Genomic DNA, 14309 nt, shown 5'->3' with positions numbered 1-14309 from the left:
ATCTATGTTGAATGTCTAATGGAGATAACAGGTGACTTGTTGCTGAACCCTGACCAATGCGCTTGACATATAGCAAAAAGAAAACATGTCTGAAGCATTTCGAGATTCTCAACAAAAACACCACTCACATTTTCATGTTAAGAAACAACATGTCATAAACTGGTAACCCTTGATCTTATCCACTTAAATATTTGTTGGTTTACAGATATTTAAAAAGTATTTAGACAATGTTTAAAAATCAGGACATTTCACACAAAATCCAAATTTTAGCTCTATTTGACAAATCTGGCAACATCAAGCCCACATTTCAACACGGCAAAATTTGGCTAGGGCTGGGAAGTGATGCTTAACTTAGGCAAGCATATGCTCTGGAATTCTCCAGTCCTTACTACTGCTTATTGTTTCCTCTTACCTTACTTGCCCAATCATTGTAGGCATTTGACTTTGCAACTACAGTAAAACATAGAGCCACTGTGAACATACGTCAAGCTGTCTAATTTTATCATTAATGGGCATTGAGATGCAAAAATACAATCTCTGGGAACTGAAGGAGTAGTCAGGAGCAATCATGGCCATAGACTGTAAAGGATACTGTATGTAAACAGTATTTCTTTTGTGAATATTTATTAAGTTAGCTCCTTTATACTAAATTCAACCTGCCTAGTGCTGGTTGTGAGAATGGGAGAATAACAATTTTTATCTTTTGTCTTATCCAAGACTTGTGGTTAACCGATAGATGAATTTTCAAAAACATACTAGATTTCGGAACGTAAATACGAGAAAAAGGTCAAAAGGGGAGCCCAGAAAGAATGCGTTTTTCAGCAAACATAAAGTAGTAATGCTCACTCTTACTCAAGCAACTGCCCACATGCTAGCAGAATGCTTAATTTGGATTGATAATGTTTATCTGGAGATGCCAAGTAACATCACATGTCATATATTGGAGACTACAGTAGATTCTATTCTGCTTTGCTATCTGGCATCTGCTGGTAGAAAAATGTTGCAATGTGTTCAATTTAGCTAATTAATTCAAGCTCATGTGAATAAAATGTGTGGTGTCTAGCTTCTGAAATGTGCCTAGGCCTAAGAATGGGAATTGTTCTTGGGTAAACCTGGATGATGCCACTGGCTCGGAGATAATCCAGTAGCAGACACTACTATTAAGTTAGTAATGATACATCCTACTCATGCAAAATGTCTTTTTCTAATAAGCTTTCTTATTTCAAAATTCATTACTAGGCAATGGTCCTAAAAATACTGGCTATTAACCTTTTAAAAAAAGTATTTGCTCAGTTCCTGAAATATTTAGCTAGCTATTTCAACAATACACAAGGAAAGCGAAAAGTTGCTTGATACTTTACATAGTGCCTCTCAAAGCCCAGTCCCCAGATCATCTGCATCAAAACTCCCTGTACAATTATTAAAAATAGAGATTTTTCTGGAGTTCTCCAGAAATTAGAATTGTTAAATCAAAATACTTTTTTTTCTTATTTTTTTTTTTGAGACAAGGTCTTGCTGTGTTGCTCAGGCTAGAGTGCAGTCATGTGATCATTGCTCACCACAGCCTTGACCTTCCGGGCTCAAGTAATCCTCCTACCTCAGCCTCCCAAGTAGCTGGGACTACAGGCACATGCTACCCCGCCTGGCTAATATTTTGTATTTTTTGAGACAGGGTTTCGCCATATTGCCCAGGCTGGTCTCAAACTCCTGGGCTCAAGTGATCCATCCACCTCAGCCTCCCCAAGTGTTAGGATTACAGGCATGAGTCATGGCAGCTGGACCCTAACTTTTAATTAAGTTCCCTACATTAAACTTAGAGAACTACTGTCTTAAGATTCATTCCTTTAGTCGTTAAATAATCGATGTCAATATTTGGACTGCTTTAGAAGTTATTAACCACCATACACTGACTGCATTCCATGTGCTATAAACCAAGGTAAGGCACTGTATACATATTTGAATTAATTCTGTACAACAATCCTTAGCAGTTTTAAGACTCCATTTAAAAAAAAGTTTTTTTCTTTTTCTTCTTTTTTGAGACAAGGTCTTGCTCTGTTGCCCAGGCTGCAGAGCTGCGATCTTGGCTCACTGCAACCTCTGCCTCCTGGACTCAAGTGATTCTGGTGCCTCAGACCTCCGAGAAGCTGGAACTACAGATGTACACCACCACACCAGGCTAATTTTTGCGTTTTTGGTACAGACAGGGTTTCGCCAGGTTGGCCAGGCTGGTCTCAAACTCCCGACTTCAAGTGATCCACCTGCCTTGGCCTCTCAAAGTGCTGGGATTATAGGTGTGAGTCACCATGCCTGGACAAGACCCCATTTAATAGAGACTGAATGGGCTGTGCAAGATCATCCAGCTATTGAATAGTCTTATTCCTGAAACTCAGGTCTGATGCTAAAACCTGTGATCTTAATTGGTATATTATTTTGCCTTACTTAAATCTAGAGTATTCTCACACAAGCAAATACTCTTGTACACAAAGGAAGCAACTAAAGGGAGGCATTACGTATTTTCAATATGATGGCTAAAAACATTCTATACCAATCTAAGAGATTTGCCCTTCCAGAGCATTTTCTTCTGCTCCCTGAATGTGCAGTTTTTTCCTTTCACTTATCTTTCATGATCAAATATAAGTCTAGGCTAGGAGTATATGAAGTTGGCAGTCTTGAGAGTTTTCCTCTTGTGATTATGAAGTAAATTCAACAAACACTTCTCTATCCATTCGGCAGGGAATGTATCTCATGTACTAAGTGTTAAGTATAATCTTGATTTTGCAATTTTTAATAGACTCTACTTAATGCTACCAAAAAGCTATCACAAAAACACCAGGACCAATTAAGACTTGCAAGAGAATTTCAGGGAGAAAAATAACATTGCCTAAATTGGAACGTAACCAGATGGCCAACAGTTGCCTTGGTATTTGCTTTGATAACATCAAGATTCATCTGTATTTGAATTACAGGGCCCACACATCTTTCAACAACGTCTGCAGGGTGCCAGGAGTTGAAACTCATGAAACTATGCTGACATCAGTACACTTTACTGCAGAAATACATTGCATCAGCTCCAAGAATAGGCAAAGTAGCAGCAATACTTTTTTAACGTCTGTGTTGCCGACCCAAGGCACTAACACATACTCTACACACACACAGGAGTAAATGCGACTCACTACTTTGTAGGACACCAGAGGCGGGTAAGTATGCTGAGAAGGGAGATGGATTTAACCAGCAACTCACAGCAAAGGTGCATATAGTTGCCTTTGAGAAGGCTTAGACATGACTGGAAAAGTATAAATATTGTGACGTAGCCTCTCAAAAAAAAAAAAAATGTTCCACTTAAGCCTCTAGACTAACTTCTCGTTTACAAGAAGAAAAAGGGGGCCCATTTCCAAAAAGACTAATGGCTTGAACTCTTCAAAATGCCAATGTCACGGGGGTGGGGTGGGGGGATGATGGGGGCCCTCTACTAGATTAAAGCTAAAGAATTATAATACCCACATACAATATATAAATTTTGACTGGATCTTGATTTTTATTTTTTGCAGGACTGGGAAGGAGAAGGTATAAAATATATTCCTGGGTAAGTTAGGAAAATTTGCACTTGGGCTAGATTTTAAACATTACAAAACAGCTGTAATAATGATATTGTGTTTTGCTGGAGAACTTCACAGTTCTTAGGAAATTCATGCTGAAAATCTTAATGGTGTCTGCCTAACAACAGTTGTCTGCAACTTTTTTCCAAATAGTTCAATGACAATGAAAAAGTGAGGAGGAATGAAAAATATATGGCAAAATGTTAACTGCTGCATATAGAAGAAGGATACACGAATTCTTTAATTCTTTCAGCTTTTAAATATATCAACATTTTCAATTATAAAACATTGGGGAAAAATCATGTCAGAAAAGACATCATGGGGGAAATGCAAGAAAAGGTTGAGCAGCAGGGGCTCTGCTGAATTTCCGATAAATTGAAGGTCTCTGAAACTCTGCTGGAAGTGCCTTGGGCATCCAACAGACACCCAATATATTCAAACTTTCAGAAAGTATTTACCAAAATAATATCATGTGCAGGGTGAAAATGACAGGAAGACGAATCTGATACAAACCAGTCTATCTAGGTGTAGACAGGGCAGTGAAGCTAAACACATAAGCAGCTATTATATAAAATACTGATAGTCCCCAAAGATGTACAAAAAATGCTAGATAAATTCAGAGGAAATTACTTCCTGCTGGGGAGAATCTGGAAACACATCCCCACAGACAACAGATAACAGAATCAGATAGAGAATCACAAAAGGAGAGTGCTACAATAGATTTCAGTAATTAATCGCAAAGAAACAAGAGATTTCATCCTGGCTGGAGTGTGAGTACTAAGGAAGAAGAAATCAAGTAGAGAAGGTAGGTTTGCATCCTTATTGTTGACTGGCTGGATATTAACAATTTTCATTTACCTGAAAGTTCTGGTCTTTTTGCTGCAGCTTTAAGCATCCAACCCGGTATTACCAAGATGACAGAGTTCTTGACTCAAGCATACAGAAGAAACTACAAGATAATGTATGATTAACTTTGTAAAGCGCCATACAAAAGCAATACAGTAGTTTCAAATATTCACCATGTTGTTTAATAAACTGTAGACCTGCAGGATTAGGATAGTATATCCTCCACCCAGAACCGCAGTCAAAGCTTACAAAGGAGAGACGCGGAAAGCGGGGAAATCAGAACGGGAAGGCAAGTGGCAGGGGATAAAGACTGAGGTCTTGCCCTGGTTATAGGGGCTCATCTTTTTCTTTCATAGCTGAGAGTGGAAAATGATTTCCTCAAGTTTCCGAATTCTCTTCCCTCCAAAGGCCTGGGAGTGAAAGTACTTAATAGGAACTTGCGGAGGCATGGTCAGTAGCTCCATTTTGCCGGAGTTAGGGGCTCCGCCCCGAGATCCGCGCCCATTCCCCGCTGGGGCCCTCCCGGCCCGGCTGGCTCTGGCTAGGCTAGGGCGGCCGGTAAAACGGCCTCACCCCGCAGAGAGCCTCAGTGGGGCGGAGGCGGGGCGGACCGCCGCCAGGCCAGCCCGGAAAGAAAACCACCTTCCAACGGAAGCGGCTCTGAGTCCCGCTCGCCATTTCAGCGCTCCGTCCCACAGGGACTGTCCGGCCCGGGCCCGCCCCACTGGTGGGGGGCCGAAGGACTCACCTCACTTTGCAACTGAGGTCAGGAATGGGCATTCCCTGGGGCACGGGCGGCGAAGCTATCACACCCCTCCGCCATGACCCTATTCGGAAGTGCCAAATACAACTTCCGGGCAGGAGAAGGATTTTCGGAGCTCTAAACGGTTGCCCATCTAGGTAAGTGACCAGACGTCTCTGTAAAATAAGGGCCAGGAAACCGGACCTGTAGTCCAGAGTATGAATTAACTTGTCTAATATGGGATTTCTGGTCACCCACGGCACCTCTTTGGGCTTACTTACAGATCCATCCCTTCCCAGACGTCTCAGCTGTTGCCCCAGGTAACGGCGAAAGGGGCGAAGTCAAAAAAAAGAACTACGTCACCCTGGAAACAGGAAGCCAGGAAACTCCTGTTGCCATTATCAGTTATGGCCACCTTAGCTTCAACAATAACTTCCGGTCGGGGAGTCGTCACTCTACCCTGCCGGAGGCTTACTCTGTAGCCCGGCTAGCCAGCGGCGCCCAGTGGGCGGGAGACGGCGTAGAGGAGCTGAGCAAAGGAAAAGGGCGGAGACAGGGAAGCTGGCGCCAATGCCCCTCTCTAATTGGGCAGCTTCACTTGCCCCGGCTCCGCCCATTTTTCTTGCCTAGCGAGTGACGGACCCACGCCGGAGAGGTGGGGCGTGGCGGCCGGAGCGAGAGTAGTGAAGGGACGGGCGGGGCGGGGCGGGGCGGGGCGAGTGGGGGAGGGGCGGGCGGGCGGGGGGCGGCGGTTGGGCAGCGTCGCTTCTTAGGAGGAGGAGGAGGAGGAAGAGGAGGAAGGAGGGTGAGCGAGGAGGATGGCGGAGTCGGGGCTCCTGACGGTAACCCGGGGCCGATGAGGCGGAGGGTGTACGTTGGTCGGTTCTTCCTGCCTGCTTTCCTGTCCGTCGGGCAGTCAGGCTGGTTGTCGGTAGGGGGAGGCCCCGCGCGCCCTGACAGGCGCGAGCCGGCGGCGCCGGGGCGAGGCCCGAGGGGCCGGGGCCCTGGGAGGCGCCGCCGCAGCCGCCTCTTTCCTGGGTGCTGTCTCCGTGAGTGCGGGGCCCTCGAAACCGGCTCGCGTGGAAGCTCGCAGCCCGGCGCGGAGAGGGAGGCGGCCAGCTGTGACAGCGGCCAGGGTTGGGCCTGCGGTGGCGGCAGGCGGCCGGGACAGCGCCTGGGCGAGGGCAAGCCGGCGCGAGGGCGCGGGCCGGGGGCGCCCGGCGGACGGTCCCACCCTTCTCGGCGGTCCCGGGCCCAGCCCGCGGGGTGCCCGGGTCGTGTAAATCGTTGGCGAGGGCCCGGGCGCAGCGGCGGTCATACAGGGTGGGGTCTCTCCGCGCCTCTTCCCTAGAGCCCACCGCGCTCTCTGGTTCTCCTCTCCCTAAAAACCCCGGAGTGAAGTGTGCTGGATCGGCTCTGGGTGTGTTGCCTGGCGGAGCGAGTTGTAGCCCTTTGAGACCTCCTCGTAGAACATGCCCGATGGCAACCTCTCCCCGTGATAGCCCAGCTTTTAGGGAGAGAGGAAAACTAGTCTTTCTCTCTCGACTCCCCCAGGCTCTTAACACAAGAGGCTTTGGGTAAGACGATTTTTTTCCCCTAGCCCCTCAATATCCATTGTTTTTGTACCATCCCCCACCCCCCAAGCCTAGGTGGAAGAGTAATGACTCCAAAGCATTAATTTGCCTTTTTTTCTCTCTTTCTTTTTCCTCTTTTTCTTTTCTTTCCTCCCTCCTTTCTTTCAGCAGGCAGTTTGTGTTATTGTGGAATTGTGGATTTACAAACAGGTGGAATAAATAACCGATTTGGGAGCTAGAAAGAAGATGCTTTGTGTGTGTGTTTAAGCCCTTGCAGTTGGTCGTTTGATTTTCTTGTCTGTGTTGCTTTGTATCGTAATGGGGGTGATGAGAATAAAAGAGGAAGCACTGTTTTGCAACCTACCCAAAGAAATATTTTCGAAGTCTCTGGGGATGCTGAAGCAAAATTAGGTTGCAGATGTGGACTGTATAGTATTTGCCTCCAGCATGATAACTACCAGCAGTGTCTAGGCTTACACCTGTGTCATTTCGTATACTCTTCTTCGATACCAGGTGCGTCTAGTTTCGTCTCAAGAGGGACTACTGTATCAAAAGCTTTTGGTTACCTTTTTCCAGAATTCTAAGGTACACTTGTGTAACCAAGTGTTTTTGTAACTAAATGCAGCATCACCACTGAAAAATAGTTTTAATTTAAAGACCTCAGTTTATTAGTGTACTAATCTTTACCCTCATCCTCCATGCCATGGGCTGTAGAACTGTTACTGTGTACTTGAAGAGACTTAGCTATTGCATACGATTTGTAACATTCAGTAAGGTTATATTTATAATTTGAATTTATGAAGTGTTGATGTTTTGCTGTGTGACAGTGAAAAGAATTTTACGAATAGAGTATGCAAATGACCATTCTCCACATATGGAACTTAGACTGAGTATGAGAAACTTTTATCTTTATTTAGACATTAAATATATTGTAAACTTTTCATGTAATTATAAGTATCCATTTGAAAAATAGTCAAAAATAAAGACAAAACTAAATAAAGGCTTTGTCTTAAGGTTTGTAACTTTCAAATGGCTGAAATTTAATAAAAAGCTAACATCTAAAACAATATTGAAATCCCGGTTTGAAATTACGGACATATCCTGTCTTTAAGGGTACTGAATTTTCCCAAGGTGCTTGTTCAGTTTTAGTTTTAGTTTTTAATGTTTATGGGTACATAGTAGGTGTTTGTGGGTTATATGAGATATTTTGATATAGACATACAATGCATAATAGTCACATTAGAGTCAATGAGGTATCCATCACCTCAAGCATTTACCCTTTGTGATACAACAATCCAATTATACTCTTATTTTAAAATGTACAATTAAATATATTGAGTATGGTCACCCTGTTGTGCTATCAAATACTAGATCGTATTCATTCTGTTTTTTATATCCATTAACCATCCCTATTTAACCCCTTCAGTTTTTGAAGAAATAGCTACATTTATCTTAAAAGTTGACATTTGTTTTCTGATCACTCAGTATTTTTAAGTTTAAAAAATTTTCTCAAATTATGGATTAAAGAATGATGTGAAAATATGCATTAATAGTTTGCAGCTAGATTTGTTTGTTTGTTTTTTAAACTACAGTATTCAGAAAGTTCATCAGAGCTGTTTTTCTGGTAGTTGTAGCAAGTAAGGGTCATGCATCAACTTGTGAACTACAAGCCAGTTGGAAATTTGAAACATTTCGTGTTTAAATAGAAACACGAAAATTACAAATTCCTTTGTTGCACTTGCTGGAATTAAGCTTTTATTATGTTACTGTTTTTTTTTTTTTTCTGTGACTTGGGTAAGGGAAGAATGACTTTTCTCCCTCCACATCAGAGAGACATAAACTGGAATTCTATGTGGAATATTTCCAAAATTGACTTCTGAATAGTGGTTGGTATATTTATTGCCTTGGCTTACTTGTATGAATTAGGGAGGAAGGGTGAATAAAGTTGAAATTCTTTATTATACAGGTGGATTAATTATAGTCATATTTGTCTTGAAAATATGCTCATTTTCAATATTGTACAATTTAATATTTTTGGAAGACTGTTCTTTAAACCATTTAAATATTTTGGCCGTTTTTTTTGGTAAAAATATTTAAATATAAGAATCTGTGTTTGACTAAAAGATATAATCTCTATATGTAGATATAAGGATACTTATTTTTGGAGGCTGAAGATTAAGTGAAATAATTTATCTTTAGAATTTGGTTTGCTATATCCTTCATGTAGCTTGCATGTATAAAAAAGCATAAGATTTCTGCTTATAACAAAACATTTAAAAAAACCCAAAACACGTTAACTCAGAAATCCTTCAGTGAGTTCTGAGATTTATAGCTTGGACTTGGAGAAATTCTGCTACTTGTTTATAAAATATTAATTAACAGAGTAAATTTAGATATACATGGGATATTTATTTCATGCATTATTTTATGCATTAGACATATAATTTGGCTGAATCTTTCTTAGACTAATTTATGGACATACATCATCTGCTCTCCTTGTAATCCCCTATTTTAACTGCTTAGTCTTCTGATTTTTGTTCATTTACTTGTTACACTGCATCAAAGTTGTGCCCTGTAGATCTTTTTTGAAATATTTTCTCTTAATATAGTAAATTTTTATATTTTCCAACTCTCTAAACTGACTTTTGAAATCTGAATAATTTCTAAATTACAGATGACCTATGACATGCTTGAACTCCATATATTATAGAGTGTTCTTAAAAGTGCTTGTTAATCATTGCAGGTTGAAACAAACATGCATAACTCTGAGAAACGTTTATGTTCTAAAATATATAATTGAATTACTTTAATATAAATTAGTGTTCATTCTGGTTTTGTTTGGTATTTTCCCCCTGGCTTTCAACTTTTTAATACAGCATCTTTAATTCAGCACAGCAAAGTTTATACACACAAAAGGATATTCTAATTCCCAACGATCCTTAAGCCTTTGAGATGATGGTAGCATATGTGCTTCTTGAGAAAGTGTGCAGTTCCCATTATCAAGATTTAGAAGAAAACTAAGTCAATTTCACACTATATATCTCATTCCAACTTCTCTAAAGGTCAGAACTGATTGCAAAAAGTAGTATATAATCTAAAAGGTGAGGATTCATTTATGAGAAAGAATGAACATACTGCTTGTAGCTAAAACATTACAAGAGACCTTCAAAAAGGCTATAATTGGTCTCTATGTGAAATGAATCTGAAATATTTTTATAAATTATTTCTGCATGACTATCTTCTGTTTATAGCACTAGGAAGACTTTTTTTTGGAGGGATTTGAGATGGAGTCTCGCTCTGTCACCCAGACTGGAGTGCAGTGGCGTGATCTTAGCTCACTGCAACTTCCACCTCCCAGGTTCAAGTGATTCTCCTGCCTCAGCTTTCCAAGTGGCTGCAATTACAGGTGCGTGCCACCATGCCTGGCTAATTTTTGTATTTTTAGTAGACATGTGGTTTCACCATGTTGGTCAGGGTGGTCTTGAATGCCTGACCTCATTATTCACCGCCTTAGCCTGCCAAAGTGTTGAGATTACAGGCGTGAGCCACTGTGCCTGGCAGCACTAGGAAGACTTCTAATGTTGAAATACTTTATTTGCCCTCAATTACTGTTTAAAAGTCCTATAATTTTAAGTAATTTTACAGCTGACAAACGTAGGTCTTTTTTTCTTTTTGTTCTTTTAATATCTTGGAGGTAAAGTGGAAATGGCCTGTTCTGACACATAATTTCTAGAACTTGGAGTTAATTTGATCAGTTAAATTTGGGTTTTCTCAGTTTCCAATTTTGTGTTGTATAACACTTCTTCCTGCTTTCAGTACTTTCTCAGTCTTGCAAATAGTCTTTAACTTTTCAATTTTGTTCTATAAATATTTCTTACTACAGTTTCACATTCACCAATGTCATGGAACTTCTGCTCTGTGTGTGTGTCCATGTGTGTCCCAAGCTCTGAATACAGAGATAAATATGTTTCCTTCTTTCTCTAAGTTTGGAGTTTGTTGTATGAACTGGACAAGTCAATAGTTAATTGTTAAGCAATGTGACACATGCTTTAACAGCAGTATAACTGGTAAACTCAGATGAGTTAAGACTCAGACTGCGTGTATAACTGGCAATGCCTGTTGGAGGATAGGACTGGAACTAACTCTTGAGGAATAAGTAGGATAGGGGAGGGTAGTAAAAGCAGAAAGGTTAGATATGTTTGGCTCCACTTGGACAATTAGAGAAGAATAATAGTTTGGATTCTAGTAATAATATTAGGTCATACGGTAGACTTTGATTAACACTTAATAATATTTCTTGTGTTCCTAATTTTATTTGGGCTTTGAACTGCAGACCTGTATTAATGTTGAGGAGCTATTCCAAACTATTATTTAAAACTTTACCTTCAATACCTGTGAAAAGAAAGGGAAGAAAATTTACCTATGTTATTTTTCATTAATATTTTAATTAAGTACAAGGAGAATATGTCAGCCTAATGTGGGAAATAATACCCAGGCTTAGAACTTGGATAATGATAATGTTTCAAAATCATACTTAAATATCTTTTCTCTGCATTTATGTATCATGTTAAGAGTAACATTTATGAACTTTCTTAGCATTCATGGTAAAGTGTTTTTTTTTGTTTGTTTGTTTCTGTATAATCATTTAAAATGTACTCCTTTGAGTACACTTTAAAAAACATTTTCCATACTTACTTGACAGTGCCACTCTTCAGGCAAGTCAGACTGTATGGTCAGCTGTTATGTTCTGGAAGAAGGCTTGTATGATTTAAAAGTTCTCTGAACTTGAGAATTGAGTTTTTCACACAGCATTTTTTTTTTTTTTTCAAGACAGCGTCTCACTCTGCACCCAGGCAGTGGCGCAGTCACGGGGCTCGTTGCAACCCTGACCTCCCTGGGCTCAAGTGATCCTCCCACCTTAACCTCCCGAGCAACTGGGACTACAGGTGCGTGCCACCGTGCCTGGCTAATTTTTCTGTTTTTTATAGAGACTAGGTTTTGCTGTGTTGCCCAGACTGGTCTCAAACCCCTGAGCTCAAACAATCCACCTGCCTTGTCCTCCCAAGGTGTTGGGATGACAAGTGTGAGCCACCTTGCCTGACCCTTCATGCAGTATAATTTAATACTTGTAACAGGGCATAGTGAGGCCCAATTTTGATGTCCCAAACTCCATTCCCTGCAAAGAGCCATAGTTTTCTATGTTAAAACACTCTTATTTGCATTTTTTGATCCTTCTAATTATTTTTATTAAAAAAATTTGGGAAGTTTATTGAAATATTCATATTTTAGCTATTGCCTTAAACTTGTTGTTAGACCTCATTTATCTTGAGATTACTTATTTCTAGTGTCATCTGCTTGGTTACTACCTCATGTACTCTTCACGTGGCTAAACTCTAATCACCCTTCAGGCCTCAATTTTGTGTCCCATTCTGTGGGAGACCTTCCTTTGATCCCTAGTTAGATTCTTCTCTTTTAAGGTATCCAAGCACTTTTACTTCCTCTTTTATAACATTCACTATTTTTGTAATATGTTTGATGTCCGTCTTTATTGCTAGACTGTAAGCCTCAAGATGAGCATTGAGTATGTCTGTCTTTTACTATTCCACCAATAAAAAATGTCTAGACCTTGTAGGCTCCAAGTAGAAAATTAGTTGTAGATTAGTAGACAGCCCCAAAACAAACTGAATAGGCCCAAAGGAAAGTCAAAGAGATATCATAATGTTCTTGTTTTGAAACATGCATTTTCTGTTCTTAAAGTCTTTCACGCCTTAATTCAGGCATTTTTATTCTCACATAGTGTACAGTTTTTAAAAGTTTGGTAACTAAATGTAAAAAGGACTGAAATTACTCCTAGAGGCATAAGAGAGTCGAAAATAAGAGCAGAAGTAAAACAGTCAAAAGGCAGATGCAAGACATTTTGTAAAAACACTGGTTTATAGCAACTTAATGTTATGACAAACATACGTAGAATCTTTCAAGACACTGTTTTATACATAGAATAGTATAAACGATCTAGAATTATGAAGAAGTTGTTATTGGATAGTAGTAAATTTTGTTAAAGATAACATAAGACCATGTATTTAGAAAAAAATGCCATTCAATATTAAACAATTTAAAACTCACTGTGTTAAGCTTTTCTTACTGGAAAGGTTTGCTTAATGAGATAAAACATAGTAGGTGCCAGTATTTATTGAACAAATAAAGTTGAAACAATTACCTGAAAGTACTGAGTCAATGCAGTACCTTATAATTTGTAGAGGTAGATTTACCATATGTCTATTTACTTTGCTATGAAATATATAAAATTGAGCAGCAACATGGTTTTCTTGATCCGCTTTTAATGAAAACATAACCTGTTGCATTGATAAGACAAAATAGCATAAGTATTTCAACTTTGATTCTGTTAGAGACTAAGCTTCAATTTCTTGCATTTTCTGGTCACCTGGACTGGGAAAATTAGGTTGAAAGGTATAGTTCTTTGCTAAAAGTATGTGGTGTCTGACAGATTGGGTGACCTGAAATAGATTATATTTAATTCAGTTTGGGTTTGTATATATCTGGGATATAGAATTTAAAATTTCACCAGAGCTTTAGTTCTGGTTCAAATTACATTTTATTTTAATACTGTGATCTCTTGAATTCTGTGACTATAAGAATAGGTAAGAAAGCTAGTTATTTTGCTGCTAAAACAAATACTGGTTTATCAATCGTGCTAATTGCAACTCTAGACTCATATAAATCGGATGCTTATGTACTAGGCGGCTTAAAATAGTAAGGTTTTATGATTGAATCTTGAAGACACTTATTTCTGTACTTTGGAAGTAGTGATTTGAAATTCTTAATACTAGAAAATGGCCTAGTTTCAGAACACCCACTGAGCAACTGTGGGAACTCGGTATGCTAAATGGCTGGTAGTGCTGCAGTATTTTTTAAATTTTCCCCACCTCCTGTTATGTAATAGCTTATAGTAGTACAACAAAATATGAATATTTGGGACAAGAACAAAGCATATAGAAACTGCAAAATGATGTGAGATTGTGTCAGACTTTGTGTTGGGCACCTTAAGATACTCTGATGACATAATGATGGTTAGTGAATGTTTGAAATAAATCAGGCAGTAATGTGTTAGGTTGTAAATAAAGCTCATGAAAATAATTATTTGGGGGCTTGAGAAAAACGACTTTTAAAATAGTCACTTTTTAAAACAGAACAGTCTTTTATTAGGAAAAGTTTGATAACTGATATAAATATTCCTGTGATGCTTTTGTACAATACTTAAATCTTTTAATGAAAATAATTTTTATTTAAATATTTCCCCCGGCCAACTGCGGTGGCTTATACCTGTAATCCCAGCACTTTGGGAAGTTGAGATGGGCGGATCACCTGAGGTCAGGATTAGAGAACAGCCTGGGCAACATGGCGAAACCCTGACTCTACTGAAAATACAAAAAGTAGCTGGACTTGGTACATGCTTGTAGTCCCAGCTACTCGGGAGGCTGAGGCTGGAGAATTGCTTGAACTTGGGAGGCAGAGGTTGCAGTGAGCCAAGAT

The 14309-nt window shown here is 39.8% G+C and overlaps 2 protein-coding genes across 13 annotated transcripts in view; one reads left to right on the top strand and one right to left on the bottom strand.

The window, feature by feature from the left end:
* Positions 1-5565, bottom strand: part of BBIP1 (BBSome interacting protein 1) — a 30396-nt gene extending 24831 nt beyond the window's left edge. For 2 of the 4 annotated variants that reach the window (XM_012450207.3, XM_012450208.3), the window contains exons 1-3: positions 5466-5565; positions 5191-5360; positions 4455-4545 (exon numbers count right to left, since the gene is read on the bottom strand). In XM_012450207.3, coding sequence (XP_012305630.1) covers positions 4455-4491 — 37 coding nt within the window. In that variant the 5' untranslated portion in view covers positions 4492-4545; positions 5191-5360; positions 5466-5565. The remainder of the gene's footprint in view (positions 1-4454; positions 4546-5190; positions 5361-5465) is intronic. The other 2 variants (XM_064373881.1, XM_012450206.3) reach the window with 2 other exon arrangements.
* The window catches only part of SHOC2 (SHOC2 leucine rich repeat scaffold protein), an 87167-nt gene continuing 78083 nt past the window's right edge, over positions 5226-14309 (top strand). For 2 of the 9 annotated variants that reach the window (XM_021666878.2, XM_064373876.1), the window contains exons 1-2: positions 5987-6026; positions 6930-7271. The gene's annotated coding sequence lies outside the window, so the exon portion shown is untranslated. Of the gene's footprint in view, positions 5343-5482; positions 5505-5938; positions 6055-6929; positions 7272-14309 lie in introns of those variants that run through there. The other 7 variants (XM_012450202.3, XM_012450201.3, XM_064373877.1 and 4 more) reach the window with 7 other exon arrangements.

The sequence above is a fragment of the Aotus nancymaae genome, unplaced genomic scaffold (genome assembly GCF_030222135.1).
Source record: "Aotus nancymaae isolate 86718 unplaced genomic scaffold, 86718_ANA_hifiasm-v0.15.2.pri h1tg000010l, whole genome shotgun sequence".
NCBI lineage: Eukaryota > Metazoa > Chordata > Mammalia > Primates > Aotidae > Aotus > Aotus nancymaae.
The sequence above is the reverse complement of the archived record's forward strand: the minus strand, read 5'-3'. Positions and strand labels throughout refer to the sequence as shown.